The sequence below is a fragment of the Phodopus roborovskii genome, unplaced genomic scaffold (genome assembly GCF_943737965.1).
Source record: "Phodopus roborovskii unplaced genomic scaffold, PHOROB, whole genome shotgun sequence".
NCBI classification, from domain to species: domain Eukaryota; kingdom Metazoa; phylum Chordata; class Mammalia; order Rodentia; family Cricetidae; genus Phodopus; species Phodopus roborovskii.
Window position 1 is genome coordinate 3,041,900 of NW_026126442.1, and position 23,922 is coordinate 3,065,821.

At 46.3% G+C, this 23,922-nt stretch overlaps 2 protein-coding genes across 4 annotated transcripts in view; both read left to right on the top strand.

Annotated features, from left to right (window-relative positions):
- Positions 1-12,276, top strand: part of Tdrd7 (tudor domain containing 7) — a 68,177-nt gene extending 55,901 nt beyond the window's left edge. For all 3 annotated transcript variants that reach the window (XM_051187730.1, XM_051187731.1, XM_051187732.1), the window contains exons 14-17: positions 611-721; positions 2,463-2,965; positions 6,749-6,909; positions 11,810-12,276. In XM_051187730.1, the coding sequence (XP_051043687.1) occupies positions 611-721; positions 2,463-2,965; positions 6,749-6,909; positions 11,810-12,030 (996 nt within the window). In that variant the 3' untranslated portion in view covers positions 12,031-12,276. The remainder of the gene's footprint in view (positions 1-610; positions 722-2,462; positions 2,966-6,748; positions 6,910-11,809) is intronic.
- A 3,514-nt stretch (positions 12,277-15,790) lies between these two features.
- The window catches only part of Tmod1 (tropomodulin 1), a 72,998-nt gene continuing 64,866 nt past the window's right edge, over positions 15,791-23,922 (top strand). The window contains exon 1 of the mRNA XM_051187746.1: positions 15,791-15,908. The gene's annotated coding sequence lies outside the window, so the exon portion shown is untranslated. The remainder of the gene's footprint in view (positions 15,909-23,922) is intronic.

Sequence of the window (23,922 nt, forward strand, 5' to 3'; positions counted from 1 at the left end):
AGAAGGGAGGTGGGGTAGCTTTTGTGTCTGGCACAAGATTTCTGCCCTCAGTGCAAGACTCACATGTGGCTGAGGGAGTCCCTGAAGTCAGCCTTCCTCCTGTGGGTGGCACTCTGCCATAGCTCAGGGAATAAAAGCACTGGGAGTAGCTAGGCATTTGGGTACCTGTAGATTTAAGGTATTTTGCCCTCTCTAATTCTTATGTCTGCCTCCTTCAGGAGGGGAGCTTCCTTTGAGACTTTTGCAGTGAAACCGGGTTATCCCAGGCGTCCCATTCGTTCGGTTCTGTGACGTGCCACAGTGCTACTCTACTGAGCTGTTCCACCATCTGTAAAATGGAGCACAGATATGTTAGACTAGAAGGATCGTGGGGTGGCACAAGTGTCTGGTATAAGATCCCTGGCCCTTGGGAGGATTAAAAAAATAAAACCAGTAGTGACATAGACAGTGTAGCAGACACTCAGACCAAGGGCTGTGACTGCTGTTATCTGTGGCAGCATCTGGCTTCAGGGAAACAGGCGTTACATAGTACCTATTTTAAGATGATGTGTTTGCTCCACACTACTCTGCGTTCTGTTTTTTTTTTTTTTTTTTTTTTTTTTTTTTTCAGGCTATAAAGTGCTGTTTGGCTGATCTTCCACAGTCCATTGGCATGTGGACACCAGATGCTGTTCTTTGGTTAAGAGACTCTGTTTTGAATTGCTCAGACTGTAGCATCAAGGTTAGTTATCTTACTGGTTCTGGGATGTCTGGGAAGAGCTGGAGCTCAGGGTTTGCTTGGATGAATTTGACCTCGTGTCGTAAATGGACACCTTCACACCAGACACATTCTTAATTCCAAGAGATGAATTAAACATGTAGCTCTCATGGCTAATTTCTATTTAAAGAGTTATCCCCACCTCCTGTATTACTAGAACTCCATTTTTTTCCTATTATTAAGGTAGCAGAGGCACTTAGTCTTCTGCTAAGTGATAAAGAATTAAATTGACTCCAGCTTTGTGATCAGATTACTAGATATGTTTTTTTAAAGATGATAAATGTACTCTTTTCTTAAAGCAGAGTATACTGTGAACAGGGCATCCACTGCTAACCCTGGTGATTGTGAACAGGGCATCCACTGCTAACCCTGGTGATTGTGAACAGGGCATCCACTGCTAACCCTGGTGTTCACCCATTTTTCCTGAAGCTTCTTGGCTTGTTGCTTGAATTTTCAGGATGAAAAACATTACATACCTCTCTAGCTCTTAAACCCCCATGACAACAGTGCTGTGTGTAAATGTGGAGTTGAAACCCCTTGGGCAGTGGCTTTTCCCGTAGATCTAAATCATTCCCTCTTGTCCTGACCCCCTGTGCCTGTCCTGGTGGAATCCTGGCCACTGCTGTGCAACATTGCATTGCTTGCTGCACACTGCTTGCCTGTGCCTTGCTTTGTGGCCTTCATCTATTATATGAGAGTAAGTCTACTCATAAAAGTGTTAGGTACACGATAAAAGTACTACTTATTTTTCCTTTTGAGATAGTGATTTGCTTTGTAGCCCTGGCTGGCAGTAATCCTCTTGCCTCTAGCTCTGAAGTGCTACTGTTACTGGCTCCTGTCATCACTCTTAGCTTTAAAAGTATTTTTAATGGTTAAATTTTAATGGCACTTCTATATCATAAATATCAGAGTGAGTTACAATCCATTTCTCAGTAGATATTAAAGGACGGATTTAAGTAGATGTATCTCACTGAGGGAGCACACTCTTCAAAATAAACGGTCCTAGATGCTGCTTCCTTGTTGGCTTCTACCCCTCTCCCTACCTGTGTCCTTTTCTTCCATTTTGTGTTCTCTTTGATAGATGACAGACGTAACCTGAAGTGTCACATCTCTGTCCTTCTTAAGACAGATGGGAAGAGCTGATGAGAATCACTATGTTGCCCAGACTTTCAGACACACATCAGTGCAGCCGTAATGACTGCTGCATGGTATTCCCACATGGACACACCCTGGCAGAAGGAGTGGGTGGGAAGTCAGAAGGCCTCTCATTTAGTGGAGTTGTCTTTCTCTTCTCCCCCAGCTCCTCTGTGTAACTGGGGAGAGAAAGTCAGACTAGGACCAAACAAAGAATTAGGACCCGAGATCCCATGTAGTGGCCTCTTGTTGGATCTTTTGTCATCATCCTGGCTGTTTTATTGCTGAGGGTGGGTGCCACGTGCATGGAAGCCTACTGCATTTGTTCTACTCTAGGTCTTGGAATGTCATTAATATAAAGATTGAATCTTGCCACATTGCACCACTTCTTCAGTCTTCCTACGTTGCAGGGTTATTTTTCAGGTATTTCAGTAAGATTTGCTGGTGTTTTATAGATGTTTTGGCTCAGTGCCAAATAATTGTATTACAAAATACTCTGCTTTTGTATTTAAGGTTAATATTATAGTTGATCCTTGGAATTTCTAAGTTTCTTTTTTTACGTTTTCCAAAGGTTACAAAAGTGGATGAAGCCAAGGGGGTTGCATATGTATACTTATTTACTCCGAAGAATTTCCCTGATCCTCATCGCAGCATTAACCGGCAGATCACAAACGCAGACCTGTGGAAGCATCAGAAGGATGTATTTCTGAGTGCCGTGTCCAGTACAGTCAGCTCACCTGGCAGCAGGAATAGCAGCACACCTGCACCGGGCAGCCCTGGAGAGGGGCTCCGAAAGAGCCACCCAGAGGTCATCAGAAAGTCCGTGCTGGACCACACCAGCTCTTTCTCCTTGGAGGAACTGCCCCCTCCAGTCCACTTGTCAAAGTCGGGGGAACACATGGATGTGTATGTGCCTGTGGCCTGTCACCCAGGCCATTTTGTCATCCAGCCTTGGCAGGAGATCCATAAGCTGGAGGTGTTGATGGAGGAGATGATCCTGTACTACAGCGTGTCTGAGGAGCGCCACATAGCGGTGGAGAGAGACCAAGTGTATGCTGCCAAAGTGGAGAATAAGTAGGTCCTGGGCGGAGCCCTTGCTCCTCTGATAAGAATGTGTGGAATGGTCCTGAGGATCCTTAGTCTCTTCAGGGAGACTTGGCCTGCACACATTAGAATTTTAAGTGAAACATGGATTTGACGAATCGTGCTGATTTACTCATATTTAAAATGATAACATTTATGTAAAACTCTACCAACCATTTTAAGTGTTTGCCCTATTTTCCTATTAGAGAAAATGTTTTTATTCAGAAAATCTTGTTTTCATTTAATGACTTTTTAATTTTTTTAAATATTTTTTCTTATTTACATATCTATCCAAGTTCTCTGTTCCTCCCATCCTCCCATGCTCCCCTCCCAGTCCCCCCTCATCCCATCCCCCATCCACTCTTCCAGGGAGGGTGAGGCCTTCCAGGAGGGATCATCAAAATCTGTCAAGTCATTTGGGGTAGGGCCTAGGCTCTCCCTCATGTCCCTAAGCTAAGGGAGTATCTCTCCATGGGGAATGAGCTCCCAAAGTCTATTCGTGCACCAGGGATACATCCTGGTTCCACTGTAATAACTTATTTTTTAAATTAAATGTTTATTGTGGAAAACTTAGAGAACAAAAACAGAAGAAAGTAAGACCAGCTCTTCAGACATATTTGCTATGGAACTTCTGTAATTTCTCCAGGTTTGTCTGTGTGTTTGTATCATTGATATGCTATTATAGAGTTGTACTTGCTTTTTCGAAATTCTAATATTCTGTGCTAAAAATTCCTCAGAAACGGTTAATGGCTGAGTGATAATCTGTCTTGTGGGGAAAGCATAATTAGCATTCTCTTTAATTAGGTAGGTTCCCCAGATCTTTTGAGTATTATGAATAATAATAGGTATTTTTATCAATAATAAACCATTGTTTCCACCTCTGATTAACAAGAGAGGCTTTGGAAAGAGATTTACTAGTTAGAAGATGCACAAATTCCCGGCACACATTGCCAGTGGCTTCCTGGTAGTTATAGCACCTTTTTAAGGAATGACATGCATTGCTTGTTTCACAGAACCTGTGCCCTCACAGGGTCGTGTTTTGATCCACACCTCCTTTCCCCAAACTCATCAGGTTGTTGTGGGTCTGCCCCAATGGGGCACAGTCTCCCCACTCTGCACTCACACTGTGGGATCTTAGGAAATGAAAAGCCACCTGAAGGGATATAAGCTTCTTAATGCTGAACACAAAGATCTCTCTCTCTCTCTCCCCCACTCTCTCTCTCATAAACACACACACCACTTTAAAAGATCAAGTTGCTCAATTTTTACATAAAATATTTTTTAAGATAGTAAACAGACATATAGGGAATATCAATCATATTTATGAGGGGAAGAAAAAACTTTTTAACTCTAAAATGTGAGAAAGAATAATAATGCTCATTTTGAAAAGCATGAGCCTGTGTCATAAAGCTTTTCATCTGCAAAAGTCGTTTTTATTGTGTCACTTTATTTACAACTCTAACATAAATGGGTTTGACTCAATTTGTATGAATCTGTCTCAGTAAGAACTCCTTACAGGATAATTTATTTATAGTCAAAACCACCCTCATGTTGGCTGTCATGGGGGAGGAGGGGTGAGTGATGATTGCTTTGGGAAGCCTTGATGGAGGGGAGGAATTGCCTCCCCACCTGCCCTCCAGCTGTGCCTCTTGGTACCACTCTGCCTCAGGATTTGTGTGTTTTACCAGCTAATCATTCAGGGATAATAGATATTTTATGGCGAAGAATATATTAATGATTTTTAAGTGTTATGAGTTAATCAGTGTTAGGTGTTTAAGACTCAGGACTACTGAACCTTCTTCCCAGCTATGATATGCTAATGCATAGAAATTTAACACATTTTTTAAATTGTTATGGTCTCCAAATCTCTTAATAAGAAGAAACACATTAAGAGCTCTGATTCTCCTTTCTCACCCAGCCCGAGTCTAAACCTCGGGGGAAGGCCCAGTGTGTGTATTTTAACTCTCTGAGTCATGTTTGCTCTGAATTGATGTCTAGTCCAAACCAAGCTTTTGTGTAAGCTCCTGGATTCAGACTTCAGCTCAAAAGAAACACACCCACTTTGTGCCCTGTTCTTTTTATTGCTCTGTACTCAATGGACTAGAAACATTAGACCACCATCACCGTCACCTGCCCTCCTGTGGTTTAAAGGTGAATGCTGTTGATAGAAACCACATCTGTTTATTGTACCCCTGACATTTGCACCCAGACACGTCTCCTCCAGTCTGCTCTGTAGTTTTCATCCAGCTTATCTTCAGATGGTGGCTATCACATGCTAAGTGCCTGTTGTAATGTCAAGTATTGAGCTAGATGCTTCCAACTAAAAAATACACTGTTATACATGAGTAAGGAGGCTCAAGCCAGAGTGACACCACAGGACAATGGGCCGGGGGAATTCCCGTCCAGGTGTGCTTGGCCTCCTGACGCCAGGTACTCAATTTAACATGACTCAGTTCTGGGTCCCAGTTGTCTGTGAGGTTCCTACATTCTTGCTTTCTGCATCTCGAGTCTGCCCTTAGAAACCCACACTCACATATAGGGATTCAAACTGGCCTTATTGTAGGATTCTAGCTGTGTTTTCACCTTGGGGCTGCTGTAGGCTTCTGGCTGGTAAACGTGTTGTAGAGAGCATAGTCCTGCCACCAGAGGGCCAGTCCAGAAGGCCATTCAGTTGCTAAGACATCTGTAGGTGCTTTGCTTTAGCTGTGATGAACTGCCCTCCTCCTACAGTTGAGACCATTGCCTTTAAACTGGTCCACCCTAGTTTCACCTTGAAGTCTTTTGTTTGTTTGTTTTTGTTCGTTTTTTTTTTTTTTCATTTTAACTGCTGACATAGATCCAATGAAGAAAAACATACCCATGTGAATTTTAGGTGCCTTGAGTCAAGCAAGGGTGCTTCCCCATGCCATTCTACCCTTTTCAGATTGGTTATTTTAGGGGCAAGCTGGATTTTGTGGGGTGGTTTTGTTTTTAACATTTTTCACATGGAATAATTCAAATCATCAATTTTTCTTTTCATTTAAAATTTTTGAATGTTTAAAATTTAAGTGTATATATGTTTAACTGCATGTATATCTATGCCTATAGAGATCAGAGCTGGCATTGGGTTCCCTGGAATTGAAGTTAAAGACACGTGTGAGCTGCCATGTGCATGCTGGGAATTGTATCCAGGTCCTTTGGGAGAGCCCCTGATGCCCCAATTTTTTTGGGTTTTGTTTGTTTGTTTTTTGTTTTTCATTTTAAACAGAGCAAACAGATTTGTTGAGGATAAGAGAGAACTGAAAATGAGAGGGGATCCAAGAGAGGAATATCTTAAAATACGCTTGGTTCAAAACTTTTGATCTCTCTCCAGCCTTCCACTGAGTCCTCTGTCTGCACCGCCCCCCACTCTGCAATCCACCATGTCTTCTCAGCTCTGCTGTTCTTATCCCAAGCAGCTCTCTAGCTTCCACTCATTCTAGCTGCATCTTCCTTTTCATCTTGCACTCATGGACCATGTACAAAACGTGACCATCTTGTGTCTCCTCAAGATGAAGGAATCCCTTGCCTTGTCCTCACCACCCCCATGCATCTGTTTCAGCCTAAGGATGTTTGGCAAAAGAGTCACTGCCTTCCCCCCCAAGGCCTATAAAACTCCAGAAGGGGCAGAGTGTATCAGAAGAGCCACAGGTGCTTGCAAACTTTCATGACTGATTTTTCTATGTACCATATAATGCTTGCTTCCCTTTGGAATGTGTGTTGACTTTGGCTTTTTTTCTTTTAATGTGCTTTTAGGTGGTACAGGGTGCTTTTAAAAGGAATCCTGACCAATGGGCTGGTGTCTGTGTATGAGTTGGACTACGGCAAGCATGAGCTAGTCAACATAAGGAAAGTGCAACCCCTAGTGGATGTGTTCCGAAAGCTGCCATTCCAGGCAGTCACCGCTCAACTTGCAGGTAATTTCTGCAGTGTGGCTCAGCTGCATCGGATTTAAACTCCTTTATTGTAGATTCCTAGCAAGTGCAGGTTCACTAATTAACCTGCTGCATGTTGTTTCAGCTTTTTAATGCTGATACCATCCTGTACATGATGGAAGTCATCTTAATGATCAGCAGTCTATTCTCCCCTCTGTTTTCTGACTCTGGTTGCAAGCCTGATACATTCCTAAAGCTGTGACCCTGGGACAGATCAATGTTGCATCCTTGTTTTCCTCATTTATAGTTTTCCTTTTGGGGGGATATAATGACCTAGATGGGCTAGTTGTCACTCCCTACCCCCAAGCCTCCAGAGTTGAAAATTGAATGCAGCATCTCATTTGTTTAAATGCTAAGCCTCTGCTAATTATTTTGATGGGTGTAAAGAATACCATTGAGTCAGTCAGTATTCCCCTGAAAACAGTGGTATAAGATTATTTCCCTGTGAACAGTAATAATTTGCAAAAAGCAATGGAAACTTTCAACCTAAATAACCAATAAGCAGAAAATGTAATGTAGATGGTTTTCCTTTTTTTTTGAGACAGAGTTCCTCTGTATTGCTTTGGAACCTGTCTTGGAACTCGTTCTGTAGACTCAAGGCTGGCCTCGAACTCACAGAGATCTACCTGCCTCTGCCTCCCAAGTGCTGGGATTAAAAGCATGTGCCATGAACGCCAGGCAAAAAATGCAGTTTTTATGTAAGTTACTGCATAAACTGTAGGTACACACAGTGGACATTGCACAATCACAGAACATAAGGGCAAGAGAGTTTTCCTGCTTGCATCCCAACACAGCTCACAAATACATAACTTCACCAGGTATTGACATTCGACTTGCTTATGTAGTAGCTGGACAGTGACACACTTTGTAGTGTTGTCTAATGAGGTCTTCCTTTGCTCTTTTGAGAAGCAGTTCAGATGTGGCTCCCCGTAAGCAGTTGCTGGGGCCGCTCAGTTTGAGCAGAGGGCCTGGAGGCCACAAGATGCCTGTGCTTCCCTGGGCTCTCTGTGCCCTGCTCTCCCTGCTCTCTCTGCTGGGATATTTGGCCTTGTAACACCCCCGCCACCACCAGTTGGTCCTTTTGCTGCTGCCTGAGGCCTTGGTCTTGCCCACCCCAAACAATATGGGACAGTCAGGGAAAGCAGTGTAGACAAGGGCATGTATGAATTCTCTGCTGGTTGTCCAACCTCTAGTGAAATACTGCCCTTTCTGCTAGGAGTCAAAGCAGCTTCCCATGGTGATTGAATATAAAGCAAAGACAGCGCTTTGTGTGTGACATGGGCATGAGTCAGTCTGCTCTGGACCAGAATTTTAGTTGGTTTCTTTAGATTTACTGTTTGCTTCTTCTTCATTTCCACCTTGAACACCCAAATGTAGCTAATAGCACATTGTGTCAAATAGAGCCAAGAGGCTTCTCTGCAGGATGAGCACCTAGTGTCCCTGCTGCCCAGCAGGGCCGCCAGCAGCCCTGGGAGGGATTTCTGTAGTCTAACCCGTAGTGCTGCAAATGGCTCCCTAAGCACTGCTCTTGCCACACAACACACCATTTGTGTGCTGGGTTTTCATTTTCATTTAGCTCGAAATATTTTTAAACCCCTTTAGGGGTTTCTTCTTGGCCTATATGTTAATTAGAATTGTGTTACTCCTTGATGTTGTGGGATTTTCCTGCTAGCTTTATGTTGATCTTCAGTGTTTCTGTTGTTTTGAATTGTTCCAGTGTGCTTGATGTCCCAGGATATGACTCAACGAAAGCTTGAGGAGAACTACAATCCGCTGTTACTGAATGAGGTGGCCTGTATATGTCACTTACATCCAGTAGATTTGTAGGGTTGAGTACAGTGTGTCCTGCTGGAGCTGTTTGCCTCCTGTGTGTGTGTGTGTGTGTGTGTGTGTGTGTGTGTGTGTGTGTGTGTGTGTAGTATGCTTACAGGTGGGACAGGTGCTCCTGTGGATAAGAGGTTGGCGTCAGTCATCCTCCTGTTTTGCTCTGGACTTGGTGTCTGGAATCAAAGACTTTTCAGTCGATGTGAAGCTTGCTGACTGGCTAGATTGACTGGTCAGCAATCCCTGTATAGAAACAGCGACAGAGAACCCTGGGTATCTAGACTGTGGAATCAGTGGACTCTAGGTTAGTGAGAGACTCTGCCTCAGTATATAGGATGGAGATGGCAGAGGAAGATGAGGTTTGGCCCCTGCGTTTATATACATGTGCATGCTTGTGCACGTGTACACACATGAAAAGGGGAAACCCTGCTAGTAGTTGCCCTAGGTTTGCCACCTCCATTTACAGCTAATTCAAGTGTGTGTGTGTGTGTGTGTGTGTGTTGAGATAGATCTCATCTGTAGCCCAGGCTACCCTTGAACTCACTGTGTAGCTGTGTAGCTGAGGATAATCTTGAACTCCTTTAGTCCTCTTCTACCTCCCAAGTGTAAAGACTATAGGTATATGCACATGCCAGCTTCACCTCCTCGCTCTCTCTCTCTCTCTCTCTCTCTCTGTGTGTGTGTGTGTGTGTGTGTGTGTGTGTGTGTGTGTGTGTGTGTAGATGTGTCTTCCAGAAGACATTGTCATGTGTTTCCCTCAGTCACTCTCCACCTTGTTTTTTACGATGAGTTCTCACTGAACCTGGAGTTCAGTGATTCTTTAGGTTGGCTAGCCAACAAGCTCCAAGGATCTGTCCACCCGTCTGTCTCCCCAGGGTTGGGATTATGTAAGTGCACCGCCATGCTTGGCTTTCACATCAGTGCTGTGAGTATAAACTCAGGTTCTCCTTCATGTGTGGTAGGTTCTTTACCAACTGAGCTGTCTCCCCAGCCGTCAAGACTAGTTTTAAGTAGTGCTGTTCTCCTTCACAGTTAGTACTAATACCTTATAAACTTTATAAAGCAATCCTGAAGCAGAATAGTTCCTTCCTCCTCCCCATGTATCAGAGCAGCCATTTTGCTTACGTATACTAGTTTGCATAATCAAACACTTCGATGCTAGTAATTCGAATTTGCTGTTACCTACCGCTAGATTAGGTACAGGTCAAAGGAGTAGCCTGACACAGGCCTGTCCTATCAGCACATGGAGGCTGAGACAGGAGGATTATGAGTCTGAAGTCAACCTGGGCTACGTAGTCTCAAAAACAGACAAACAGAAGAATGCATTTCACCTCTACTCCCTCTTCTCTGATGCTTTTCCTGTCTTTACTTCCTTTTCTTTCCCTCTGAAGGTCTTTCCTCATTCCTTCCAAGGCAGCCTACTGACAGCAGACTTCACCAATTTTTTGTTTGTTCCAGTGTCTTTCTCCTCTTCTGTTTTTCTTGTCTTCTCCACCCCCCCCCCCCCATTGAACGGCCTTGTGTGTGCCTGGGAAGCGCTGTCTGGCCAGCTCACAGTCCTTGGAGGGCTGCTTGGGCAGGGTGCACAGTTCTAGCTCTAGCTGCTGAGCTGCTTGCTTCTCTGTAGCGCTTCATTTTCATTGCGCCTGTGGCTTCTGTTGTCGGGCATAAGTCTGGTCTTTGTCCTGTACCTGAGGTCCTGAGGTGCTGTGTCCCTCCTTTGGCTCCTTTCACAACTTCTGTTGTTTTCACTTTTCTGAGGTCGGGTGTGGTGTGCAGGGATGTGTTTACTGGTGTGACCCTGATTGGGGTTGTCAGTCATTCCCGCTCAGGAGATGCTTCCATTCCATCTTCCTTCTGATCCCAGTACACTCACCTTCACACCTTCCTAGTTGTCCCAGTTCTTAGCATTTCCCTGCTTGGTGTCCTTTCCAGCCATCTCTTTGCTTCAGCTCTAGACGATTCTTTGAGATGGAAGACTCTTTCCTTGACCCTATCAGCCTGCCACTGAGCTTAACAGTGAGCTCTTTTCTCTTTCAGAGCTTTCATTGTTCTCAGCTTTTCTTTTCTTTCTTTTTCTTTCTTTCTTTCCTTTCTTCTTTCCATATTTCTGCTTAAATCATGCATTTTCTCCCTTTTGTGCTGAGGATAGACCCTGGGCCCCGTGCATGCTGCTAGGTGCCTCAGTGGCACCATCCTCTGTTTTTAAATGTAGCCTGTCTCCTCCACCGAAGTTCTCAGTTGTCACTCATACTTTTTTAAAATTCCTGGCCTGGGCTCTCCAGAATTCCTACCATACTGACTGATCCTGAGGGTTGTTCAGTCCTTAGTGTCACTTGTTTTGAAGGAGGTGAACATGACACCTGGGTAAAAGGCCTTTCTGAACAGGCTCTCGGTGTAGTGTAAGTGCTTGGGGCTGGGGGCGTCTTAGTTCTATAACCAGCTACCACCATGAGTATGGGGTGAGCCTGTGCCCCTGGAGTATAAACTTCACTGCCTCTCTGGAGTCTGTCTTCAGGAGAGCAGGGTGGCTGTAGGCAGGAGGGGCCTGTGTAAGAGCTGAGCAGCCCTTGGATCCATGGGCTCAGGTGAAACACTGTGCTCTTTATGACTCTCTCTGTTGTAAAAAAACGACAGTCACACCAGATCATCCGGCAGATCTTTTCTAGTAACTAATTTTAGCCCATTGTGGTGGGGAAACCATTAAGAAAAATGTCATCAACAGTGCTATTCCCTCTGGCTGTGTCAACTTCAACAATCTACAGGTCAGGTGTAGGAAATGATAGTGGTCATCACCACATCCTTTGATAAGCAGCATGGACATCTCAAAGGAAATTTGTCTGCAGATCAAGGCTAACTGAGGTGACTCCACTCAGGAAAGAACAGCTGTGAGCCAGGGAACATTGAAACATTGATCAGCTGTTTTTTGGCATAGGCAGGTCTAAGCTGGAATACTTCACCTTCTTTGGAACTGATTCAATAGTTCTTCCTTCTGTTGGCTCAAGGAAAGGCAAGAGTGGCCACTCACTGCTCCCCTCACTCCCTGTCTTTCTCCTAGGAGTGAAGTGCAGCCAGTGGTCGGAGGAAGCTTCGATGGTGTTTCGAAATCACGTGGAGAAGAAACCCCTGGTGGCATTGGTACAGACAGTTATTGAACACACTAACCCCTGGGACCGGAAAGTAGTGGTCTATCTAGTAGACACATCGCTGCCAGACACTGACACCTGGATTCATGACTTTATGTCACAGTATCTGGTAGAGCTTTCAAAAGTTAATTAATCACTGCTTGAGACCTCAACAGCTAATGCAGATTGTTCTCTAAGCAATAATACAAAATGTGTAGTAGGCTCTCAAACATCTTATTTTTACTACCTGGCTCTGACTGTTGTGGAGGATTGAAAAGAATATGCTTTGTTTGATGAAAGATATTTAACAAGTTTTGTTTAACACAGTTGACTTTTCAAAGAAAATTGCACTTGAATTATTAATATATTAGAATAAAATGTTTAACAATGTAAAATCTGATGTCTTAGTTTGCTTTCTGTTGCTGTGATAAAATACCATGACCAAAAGAAACTTAGGGAGAAAGAATTACTTGGCTTACAGGTGACAGTTGTCATCAGGGGAGGCCAAGGAACTCAAGCAGGAAGTGAAACAGAGGCCTTGGAGGATGCTGCTTACAGGCTTGTCACTCACAGCTTGCTTAGCCTGCTTTCTTATACCTCTCAGGACCACAGACCCAGGCGTGTCCCTGCCCACAGTAGGCTGAGCTCTTCCATCAGTCAGCAGTCAAGACAGTGCTCTACAGACTTTCCCACAGGCCAGTCTGATGGAGACATTTTCTCAGTGGAGGCTCCTTTTCAGATGGCATTAGTGTGTCAAGTTGACACACTAACCTGCACAGCTGATCCTAAGGCCACTGATGACTGCATGGTGGTGTTGGAGTCTGCTTAAGTAAATGGAGACTGTAATGGCTTGACTCTGGTGCACCCTGGTATAGTGATGGATCCTAAAGCTTGTGGCCCCAAAGCAAGAGGTTACCCTAAGTGTCTAGTATGTCAGTATTGATGCAGGAGCAGCTGATCACAACAGTGCCAGATCTGAAAAAAAAAAAAAAAAGTTTTACGTGTGTACATGTGGCGCACATTTCACAGCACACCTTTGGGAGTTGGTTCTTTATCCTTCCATCATGTTCAGGAATTGAAACCAGGTCATCAGTTTGGCAACAAGTGCCTTTACCTGATTAGCCATCTTGCCAGCCCTCACCCCAAATCTTGTATAGCGGCTTCTTATTCTCTAGAGTCCAGAACCAAGACTCGGGCTTCTATAATCTCCCTCCCCCAGCTCAGCCCTGTCTTCTACACCTGTGTCCAGCCACATGGACCTTTACCTGGAGCCTGGACCTCACTTACCTCCAACCAAGACCATTGACATTTCAAACAAGACTTTTTCCTCTAAACTACTAACATTCTCTCAGCCTGTGAGTCTTTGTACCCTGCCAGTTTTCTAGTCAGTGCTTTCTGACCTCCTGACCCTGAAACTTGCCCTGGTGCCTCTTCTACACCAATCTACCTTCTTTTGGTTTTTGTTTTCGTCTCAAAGTTCTTGCTATGTAGTTCAGGCTAGCTTCAAACTTGAGACTCTCAAGTACTAGGATTATACCAAGACTAGTTCTCCAGTACACTTTGAGCACGCCTCTCCTGATGCCCCAGTCTCACTGCAACTGACAGTAAACAGCTAGGAGTGTGTCTCAGTCACCTCAAGTATGACTGCCCCTTGGGACAGATCCTAGGCATCTCTCTATCCAGTAGCACACCATGGATAGTTAGCAATTGCTCCTCATGACCACATGTCTTCAGTTCACACTCCCACCTACTGAAAATGTGAAATGAATGGTCTTCAGGGAAGAAATCCAGGCTGGAGACAAGCATTCCTAAAGTCATTTGTTTTTATTTGAGGAAAACAATAATAGAAAAAGAAAAGACTAGGGTTTAAAAGATTTTCATCTTTAAATGTATATTTAAAACTGTAATGAATACTTATGCCAATAACTAAAATATTGATTATGAAATAAAAATTCTTCCAAAATAGCAAGATTTAATACTTATACCAATGATTAGAGTAATTATTTATGATGAATAAAATTTTTTTCCAGAACATAAATGTTGAAGTGAATCAAGGCAGTGTTTGTTTTTTTTATAGTGATCTGTTTCTCACCGCAGAAAGGGCACAAATCCTTGAAATTGTATGCAACCAAAGGAAGACGTTTCTATTTCATTAACTTAAGAAATATTTCCATTCTTTTAGAAAGCAATTACGTTTGTTGGTGTAAAGATAAAATTAATGTGATGTGAGATAGCTTGACACATGGATAAATTTGGCCCCTGGCCTGTACCACTGAAGTCCACAGTCAGTTCCAGGTGGGTTAGAGTGTGGGAGGCCAAGGTAGAAAGTAACATGGGACACCCTACCAACAGAGTCCCTAAGTAGGCACAGCTGGCAGAGCACAAGGACAGCTGTCCTCAAAAGGCCGGAAGAGGGTGGAGGGCAGATGGAAAATATACACTTCAATATTATTTATGTGGTATATGTAACCCTGCCCTGTTGATGCGTGTTGATGTATTGAGTATGTTCAGTAAAAGCGGGCATGCAGTTTGAACAAACATTTCATAAGACAGAAAATCTAGCTGGCCAATAAGTGAAAAGTCGTCCCCACACATGGGGCGATGCAGTTCAGAATCTCAATGGATGCGGTTACTCTCTACCAGAGTGGCTACAATGCAGCCGTTCTTGTTAAGCTTGCAAGTACTGTTGAGCCCAGTGCTCATCTATCCTGGAGCTGAGCCTGGGCCTTCACACAGCCATGTGTGTACCTGTACAGGACACTGAAAATGATCTCAGCCACACTATAAAATCCTGAATTCCCACCTAACACAGTAGACTTTTAAAATAGGATGTAGTCTTCTGGGAACACCACTTTTGTTGTCTTCATATGGTAAATTCACTCAGTATGAAACCTATAAACTGAGAAAGAACAATGCATCACAAAGTAACCTCAGCCTTGAACAAGAGTCACTAACCTAGCAGTGAGGGTATGGTCCCTGGGAGGGTCCCAAAGCAAGCATCTTGGAGAGGGGAAGGGGCAGGCTGGTGGTTGGCTTGCACAGGTGTTCTTAACTGTAAAAGTTCAGGAAGCTACACACTAAGAGAATGATGGTTGAGTACCTGCTTTGTTTAAAAATGCATGCCACTTATCCCCTGAAAGAAGCATTCCTAACCGCCTGCGGGCTTTATAACACAAAGTGCTTTGGGAAAATACTTTCCAGCGGTTCTCTTTAAGCATCTAGAGTAGAATCGGGCTTTCCCTCACCACAAATGTTGTGATAGTCCAACTGAGATGTTTCCCTGTGATAGTTTGGATTCTTTGGTAGGAGCCATTTGTTTTTGTTTTTGTTTTTGTTTTTTTTTTTTTTTTTTTTTTTTTTTTTTGAAACACTTAGGGGGTTTGGTTTGGGTGTAAGTAGTTTGTTCTGGAGAACACATTAGCCTTTTAAGAAAGAACTTTTGTTCCAGTTATTTTAAGTGGTTGTTTCAGACGCTCCATTCTCTCAGCTCTGTGTGGGACAAGGCGGTCGAGTCTGTGTTGGAATTGGAATTGTGCGTCCACAGATGGTTGTTAGGACCTGGGCGCGTGCCAAACCTGACCGGCCTACTGAGGAGAGGGGACAAGTTGCTTCTTCAAAGGAAGCAAGGTGTGTGTAGCTGGGCTGATTTTACTGGAACATTCTAGACCCTGCGAGGATAAAGATCTGCCCGTCTTTGTCCAGATACTTCCAACATTGCTTAAAATCTTGGCGAGGCAAGATGGGGAAACCAAGGCCTGGGCAGGGAACCTGGCTCCAGGCTTGGGGTGGCTCAGCTGGTGCCCCGCGATCCTGCCAGCGAGTGTCGCTCCCCAGCCCCAGACTGCTTTGCACCCCGGCGCCCCTTGTGGAGCGGGAGGGCGGGGAGGGCGGGGAGGGCGGCGGGGCGGGGCGGGGCGCAGTGACAGCCAAGCAGGGCCCGCCCCCGGCTCCCACCCGCGGCCGCCAGGGAACTCGCCCAGCCCCAGGTTCCGCTCGTTTCCACCGCCCGCGCTCGCACCGCCTCGCATCCCGGTAAGACCCCCTGCCCGCCAGCCCTAGGTCCCTCTCGGCCTCGCGGGGCTCCCTGCCGCAGCACCGGGGCGCAGCCATATCTGGGCAAAATATTCAGCTGTCGCCAGCGCCGAGAAGGGACTGAGCGTGGTTCCCTCTATAAATAGCCGCCGCCTCGGGTGGCCTTCGGGGCTAGGGGGCCTGGGGGTCCGGCTCCCCAGTCTGGCGATCGGGTCGCTGGCGTTCGAGTCCCGGCATCCTGATGCGCGTGGCCCTGATCAGGGTGCCCGGGCTCCAGATCAGGTCGCCGAGGGACTTTGGGAGTCGCCCGGGGGCGCCCCCGCGGACATAAGCACGTTGCGAACTGGGCAAGAGCCTGCCGGGGAATCTGGGAAGGAAGGGAGCCCGCGATCGCACAGATCTGGCGCGTGCGGGAAAAGTTTCCCAAACTGCTGGAGCTAGCGAGGTTTAAAGCACCAGCAGCACTTGCTTTGCGCAACCAGGTGTAACGGGAAAGAGCCTGAAGGCTGAAGGCCACTGGCTGTCGTCAACTCGGGGGTGGTCTAGGCAATTGTGCTTTTTTCCCTCTGGACCTCGATTTCCCATTTGTAGATTGAAGTTAGGGTCCTTGGAGGGGATAGGGCCCAAGGCCAAGAGAACCATACAGCGCGTGCTCTGAAGCACCCAACACTCCCTGCACCTGTTCTCCAGATTCAGGCTAGGGATGTTGGGGGATACAGCTGCAGAAGTCAGAGATTTTGGTGACTCTTGGAACTCGGGTCCTGGCCTAGGACCCACTAGGGCCCTCGGAATAGCCTGGGAAGTGTGCCTGGGGTGTTTTGGGACATCTCTAGCTTGAGTAGCTTGGCAAAACAACAAGCGATCAAATGAACTGGGCAGGCGCAGGGAATTCAGTTCCCTGACTACGCACCTGTGATCCTGCCTGAAACACTCAGCCCTGCTCTCTCCTTAGTTGCCCTTTCTCAGCTGGTGCTCACCTTCCCCAGTGAGACTCCTGAACCTGGCATCGATGGAGCGGGACCGTAAACCCAGATCCTGGGTTCTTTGCGGGGGGGGGCACCCATAAAGCTGATCCTTTCTCCCTGGGTCACCAGCTTTGCTGCCTGTGAAGAGCCTCAGAGCCCCTTGCTCAAGGTCATGCATACCCGCTGCTGCAGTCTGTATGGCTTACTAACCCTTCCCTGACAGGTCTGAGGACTCTCTGAGCTACTCTTTTGTGATGTCCATGGCTAGGACTGTCCCTGGCTGGAGTAATAGTGTGATGATTCTAGTAATGGATCTGGAAGATTCCTCAGTTTTTTTCTAAGGCTGTCTCCATGCTTCACAGATAAAGGAGTGAAAGGGGGCAGAGGAGCCAAATAGGAAGGCTCCCACTGACTTCAGACTTCACAACAAACAGGCAAAGTGAAGGCAGGGCACTGTGGCATCTTATCTCTAATGAGCCAGACTCGCAGTCCAGGGTTTAGATAGCAATTGGCCCTTGGGTGCCTAGCATCCTAAGTGGGAAGCTAGAGTCTTCTAAAAATAGCCTCGGCCCACCTTATCAGAGTATTGCACCTTCTCCCTCCTCTTGGGCAGGGGCTCTTTGCTGAAACTTAACTGCAGAAAACAGACTAGGTGGTGTCAGCTCTAAGTAGTAAAGGGGGAGTGGCCTGGCGTTCAGGCCCCTGGCTCCAATTCCAGCTCTGTTACCCACCCAGCCCGACCTTGAGAAATGACATGGTAGACAAGATGGAATTTAGTGGAGCTGGAGTGCAGGGGGCTGGAGTTCTTACCCTTTAGCATGAGGAAAACCCATCCTATGATGGGGGAGGCTTCCCAAGACCTAAGTGGGGATATGGGCAATGATAGTTACTACACAGGGATAGAGTGCTTGAGAAGTAGGGAGAAGCCATCAGAATTAGGAGCCAGCTTGGGGACTTAGCTGCAACATGGCAGAGCGCTCAAAAATAGGATCTGCCAGTGGTGAGCTGGCTTGGCTCACCTCAGTTTTCCCTGTGTATAGCAGGGCTGACAGTAGGAGCCACTTCATTCAGGCTGTGGAAGGAGTGATGGTGGGCAAGCCCTGGGCTTAGAACCAGCCTGGTGCCTTGAGAAGATGTGTTTCGTGAGGCCAAGGCAGGAGCTTACTTAGAGATGGCCCCCAGCTCTTCCTCAAAGCTCAGATGGGGAGAGGTGATGGAAGGTGGTCAGGGCTCGGGCAGAGGCGAGGCCCGTGCTTATGGGATGGCAAGTGTGGTGAGAGGTAGAAGAGAGTCCAGGGGTGACCACAGAGTGCTAGAGATTCTGAGGGGTGTGCCCATGGCAGGATTGAGGTCCTTCCTAGAGGGCATGCCTCGTGTCACGGAATCTGTATGTGGCTTTCAAGCCTTGGGACTTTACTGAGGAAAAGAAAAAAAAAAAAAAAAAAAAAAAAAAAAGTAATCTGAAGCAGGTTTCTGTGTCCCCTGTTGGCTTCAGCATCTGTCAAGGAGGTGGCGGTGAGCCGTGAAGGGTGAGCTGACCCTGCTCTGGGGGCCTCGTGACCTTGGCTTGCTTATTTCTGGGATGATGTCATCTATTGATGACTTCTGCTGAGCCCAGTCATATGGCTTCTTCCGGACAGTGTTTTGATTTTTCAGTCTTCCTAATGGACCAGCCCACGCTGCCAACATTTCCAAAGAGGCCAGTTCACGTTCCCTTCGAGCCAGAACACCAGCTAAATCAATTATTGGCTACTAGGAGTCATTATCAGTTTACAGCCAGAGGCCTGCTTCTTGGGCTTAGCATGAGTCCAATCACAGTGCTGGGGCCATCTCCCCTTCCATTCATTTTGTAAAACCCTCTGGTTTAGTATGATGGCAACAGACTCCTGGTTGCTCTTAATGATAATGAAGCATGAGCTCACTGGAATCAACCTGGGACATGGTCTGGAGTCTTCCGGGTTGAGGCGCTGGGTTCTTGTCTGGTAGAAAAGATAAACAAACTCTTGTCCCTTCCTAGTGTCATTCAAGTGAGTGATGTGGTTTGGGATGAGCTCAATATTGCAAGGTCCAAGAAGATGGGGAAGAGGGGGAAGAGACAGGCTCCACCCCTGGGGCCCTGTCCTTTTCATACCCCAGAGTCCCTGGCTGCCTTTCACTCTGGGACATTAGAGTAGCGTCACAGGGCTGTTCCCAGAGATGTCTGTAGTGGATGGTGGCAGCGGCCATTGGACAGTTCCTCCCATGCCCAGATGAGGCAAGGAAAGCAGAGGCCCTTGTGACCTCATCCACCTTCTTCACAGTCTCTTCTGGCTGACCCTTCCGTGCTGCTGCCTCTAGCGGCCTCTCACACCTCCTCACCTATCTGACAGGTTCTTGTGACCAGTCTGGACAACTGTCCTTAGCCCCAGGCTCCTGCACACTGGGCAAAGCCAGTAATGGGTCATCAAGGTGTTTCTACCTCAACAGACCCAACTTTGGGCTCTCCTGTCAACCCTCTTCTTGTACTCTCATCTTGGTCACCAATGACATCATCTACCAAGCTAGAGCCTCCTTCCCTCCCCTCCCCTCCCCTCTCCTTCCCTTCACACAGTCACCCAGTGGATTGTATCTTCCTTTACAGCTCCTGTCCATTAAAGTGGTCCACATGTACCACTTTAATCAAGGCATCTCCACCCCAGGCTAATGCTGAAGTCTCTCCAAAAAGGACTAATTAATTAGGCTGCTATTCAAAGGGCTTCCCAAAGCAGAGCTGTGGTCTTCTAACCCTTTTGGGGGGAGATTGCCCATTTCCTATTAAAAACCACAGATTTCTTAGCATTAAGCAGGGTCTGGTCCTGGGATACTTTGAAATCCCTGCCAGACCTGCCCAGATTCTATGAACTTTTCCAATGGTCAGAAGTATGCTGATATTTTGTGTTTCCTGCCTTTGCCTCAGCAGGGATGCTGCTCCTGCTACTCAGCCAAGGAACATCAATTATCCCTTAAGAACCAGCTCCTTGGTTTCTCATCTTTCTAATTCCCAAGCACCAGCACACCATGCTCAAACTGGACCCATCTGCTGCCTTATGTCTGGGGAGATAGGATGCTGCTGGAGGGCAGTGCTGGTGGCTCCTGTATGTATGTAGCATCCTTAGTGTCTAGATCACCTCTCCAATGCTTGTGGTATAGGTTCTGTCAAATGGTTGACTGATGAATGAATGAATGAATGAATGACTAAATGGTCACAATGACAGGCGAAATACACACTAACAGGCATTTGTATGTTTTCCCATCCACCAAGCCATTGACTCCATGAGGCCAAGAACCAGATCTGCTTGGTTGCTTCCTATCTGGTCCCCAGCCCCTATCAGCCAATAAGACAATCCACCATGTCATTTGAAACTCACCACGATCCTCTGAAGGAAAAACTTGTTTGTTCTGTTTTGTTTTATAATTAGACAGTGGACCCCAGAAGGAATTGGGGTGCATATTCCAAAATCCTGAGGTGCTGTCCAGGGTTATAAACTTGAGGATCAGGGGTCCTCTCATTCTGTACCAATGCCTCTCTCTTTATAATGGGCATCTCAGCCATGTGGAGTTTCTAAGTATGCAGATTCTAGCTGAATTTCCAATGTGCATTTTGCTTTTAACAAGCTGGGCGATGCCTGTCAAGTAATAAGCCTAATTACCCTCTAATACTCTTACCACCACAATAAAGATCCCAACCTTCATCCCCTCCATATCCACAGCAGCTTTCTCCTACTGGACTTTAAGATAGTGTTTTCTAAAATCCACAGGTGAATGCTTTTGCACAATGGCTCAACGTCAATGGCTGTTTCTGGTCAGCACACTGCTTACAAGTTTGGTGCCAACAAGCTTTTGGTCAGTGTTGGGATGGAACCCTGAGACAGCTGAGATGCTGGAATATCAGACACCCAGGGGTGTGCAGATTGAAAAGGGTGGTGGGGGGAGACACAAAGCTGAACTTCCTCCATGCCAACTCAGGCAGATTACAGAACGTCTGAATGACAGTGCTGTGTGTTTGTGTGTGTCAGAGCTTTGTGCATCAAGTTCTGCTTGCTTACGTAAAAGCATTTGAGACGGCTCAAAATAAACCTAGATGGACAAAGAAACTCACAAAAACAGACGACTTTTTTTTTTTTTTTTTTTTTTAAAGACAAGTTTTCTCTGTAGCTTTGGAGTCTGTCCTGGTACTTGCTTTGTAGACCAGACTGGCCTCCGACTCACAGAGATCTATCTGCCTCTGTGCTGAGATTAAAGGCATGTGCCACCACCCAGCAGACAATCTTTTTTTTCTTTCTTTTTTTTTATTAATTTATTTTTTACACTCCAATCCCAGTTCCCCGTTCTACTCTTCCACTCCCCCCCCCTCCCATCTGCTCCACAGAGAGGGTAAGGCCTCCCATAGGAAGTCTACTAGTCTGTCCCATCATCTCCTTGAGGTTGGACCAAGGCACCTCTCCATACCCACACCCCTGTGTCTAGGCTGGCCATGGTATCTCTCCATATAGAATGGGTTTCACTAAGTCAATTTGTACATTAGTGTTAGGTCTTAGATCCACTGCCAGTGGCCTCATATATTGTCCCAGTCACACCATTCAGACAGACATTCATTCTTAAAGACAGAAGAGATCTGAAAGGTTATACTCATGTCATGGATCCCTGCTGTAGAAACATGAATATATCCGTGCATATGGCAGCTCACATAGCATTCCAGGTGGTGCAGAGACCGTCTCAAACCCATTCAGAAGTGTGAATGCCCAACACAAAAGGAGAGAGTAATGTGCAAGGGTCCTGGCTGGACATGGCAACTGTTTCTGGACATGCAGCTCCCTGTTAGTGTTGGCAACTGAGAAGATAAGGTCAGCCTCTTTGTGTCTGACACAAGGAAGGACATGGGTCTTTCTAGAGACAGAAAAGCTTCATGAGCCCTGAGCCTCAGCATGTTGTCATGACAACACACCAAACTAGCTTCTTGTAAAAGCTACACATGACCAGCAGTTTAAGAAGCTTAGCCCAGTGTCTAAGAACTTGGACTCTAGAGACCAACTCCGTGGCTTTACGTCTTGAGCCTAACAAGCACAGTCTATGTAATCTCAGGTAGCTTTCACCCCCTCTGTGTCTTGGTTTCCTCATCCATCAAAGGGGTTGTTGTCAGGATTGAATAGTTATATATAAAATGCTAAGGACTGTACCTGCGCCGTGGTCCTCCTAGGGAAGCTTGAGTCTCATGCTGAGGCAAGGCAGTGACATCAGAGAGCAAGGATGGTGAGCACAGCCTGATGGCTCACTAGATCTGAGCGCTAGCTTAGCACACTGAGCTAGTGTACCCACACCATCTATGCCACCTGGAACCCCAGATGGGACCTTACTTAGACACAGAGTCTTTGAAGATACCTACAGTTAAGGCGAGGCCAGGCCAGATAGAGCAGTCCTATGGCCAATGGCTGCTGTCCTTATGAGGAAAGTGAATGCAAAGGGAAGAAGCCATGTGTAAGGTAGCTGGAAACTGGGAGAAGCAGTGACAAGGCTTGACACACCAGGGATTGACCATGGTCACCCACAGTGAGGGAGAGAGTCAGGGGCAACCTCCACCCCGTGCCCACCCGTGTACCCACCCCCAGCCTCCCAGAGGAACTAACATCGTTAATACCTTGATTTCTTTCGGATGTCTGCTCTTCTGAACTGGGACAGAATTGGTCATTCATTGTGGCAGCCCTTAAAAGCCGATGCAGTTAGGTCACCTCACTTCTCTGATCCTAAGTCTCTTTGCCTGTAAAATGGGGATTAAAAAAAAAAAGTACCTGCCTTAGCATTAGCAAGAGGAAGGAAGCAAGCCACGTAGGGAGCTTGGTGTAACAGGTGCTGCTGTGCTGTGAATAAGAATAAAACTGGTCAGGCAGGTTGGAGCTGGAGGAGTGCTCTTGATCCTCCTGCTCTATCCCCAACCACAAAAGGAGGGAAGAAAGAAAACTCGTCTGTACCTGGCACAGGCTGTTATTTCACCTACTTGAGGGGGGAGGAGGGGAAATTACAAGTTCAAGACCTCCCTGGGCCACAGTTCGAGTTCAGAGCCAATCTGGGCAATTTAGAGAAACCCTAACCCAAAATGAAGTCAAGGGTAGCTGGAAGCTGGCTTTGGCTGATAGAGTGCTTGCTGCCCTCCCACAGAACACAGGGACACACACACACACACACACACACACACACACATACACACACACACACACACACGGGGGGGGGGGGAGGGAGATCATCAGTGGTAGAATTGATGCCTAAAACTGGACCTGTTGAGTCAAAGGGGATGTATGCTTTGACAGGCAGGGATTACCTGGCTTTGAAAGGCCTATCAGTGTCTCCTCACGTCCTGTGAGGGCACTCACTTCTTGGGCTTTACACATAGGCAGTTCCTGGGCCTTTAACCCTGGCACTGTACAGGTGAGCACTGATAAATTCCAGTGTGGGGATTCATCATCCTCCAGATGTTGATGGACCATCTTTTTCTTTTTATCTGAACTGCCTGTTCCTTCCCTGGTCCCACATGTTTTTTTGGACTGCTCTATTTTTGTTTTTGTTGCTGTAAGAGCTCTTCTTTAAGCAAGTTAGCTTCTTGTTCAAGGCACAATAGATATATCCCTCCCGAGTTGTCTCTTGTCATTGCTTATTTGTGATAATCTTTCAAAAAATACAAATATGCTTCTTAGAGCTTTACTTTCTGTGAATGCCCACAATGAGGCCAGGTGGGGACAGGAGGAGCCCAGGGAACTTATCTGCAAGTTCACTTTCATTCCTCTGTGACTTACAGCCAGCCATCAGATCCACAGGCACACCCCACATAAGGCTCTCATGTAGCCCAAGGCTGTCCTTGAACTCACTATGTATCTGAGGATGACCTGGAATTTCTGATCCTCTTGCCTCCAGCTCCTGAGTGCTGGGATTTCAGGTGTAGGTAGGTGTGACCCCACTCTGGGTTTATGAAGTATTGGGATAAAACTCAAGGCTTTTGTTGTCTGTCTGTCATGTCATTCGCGCGTGCGTGCATGCGTGTG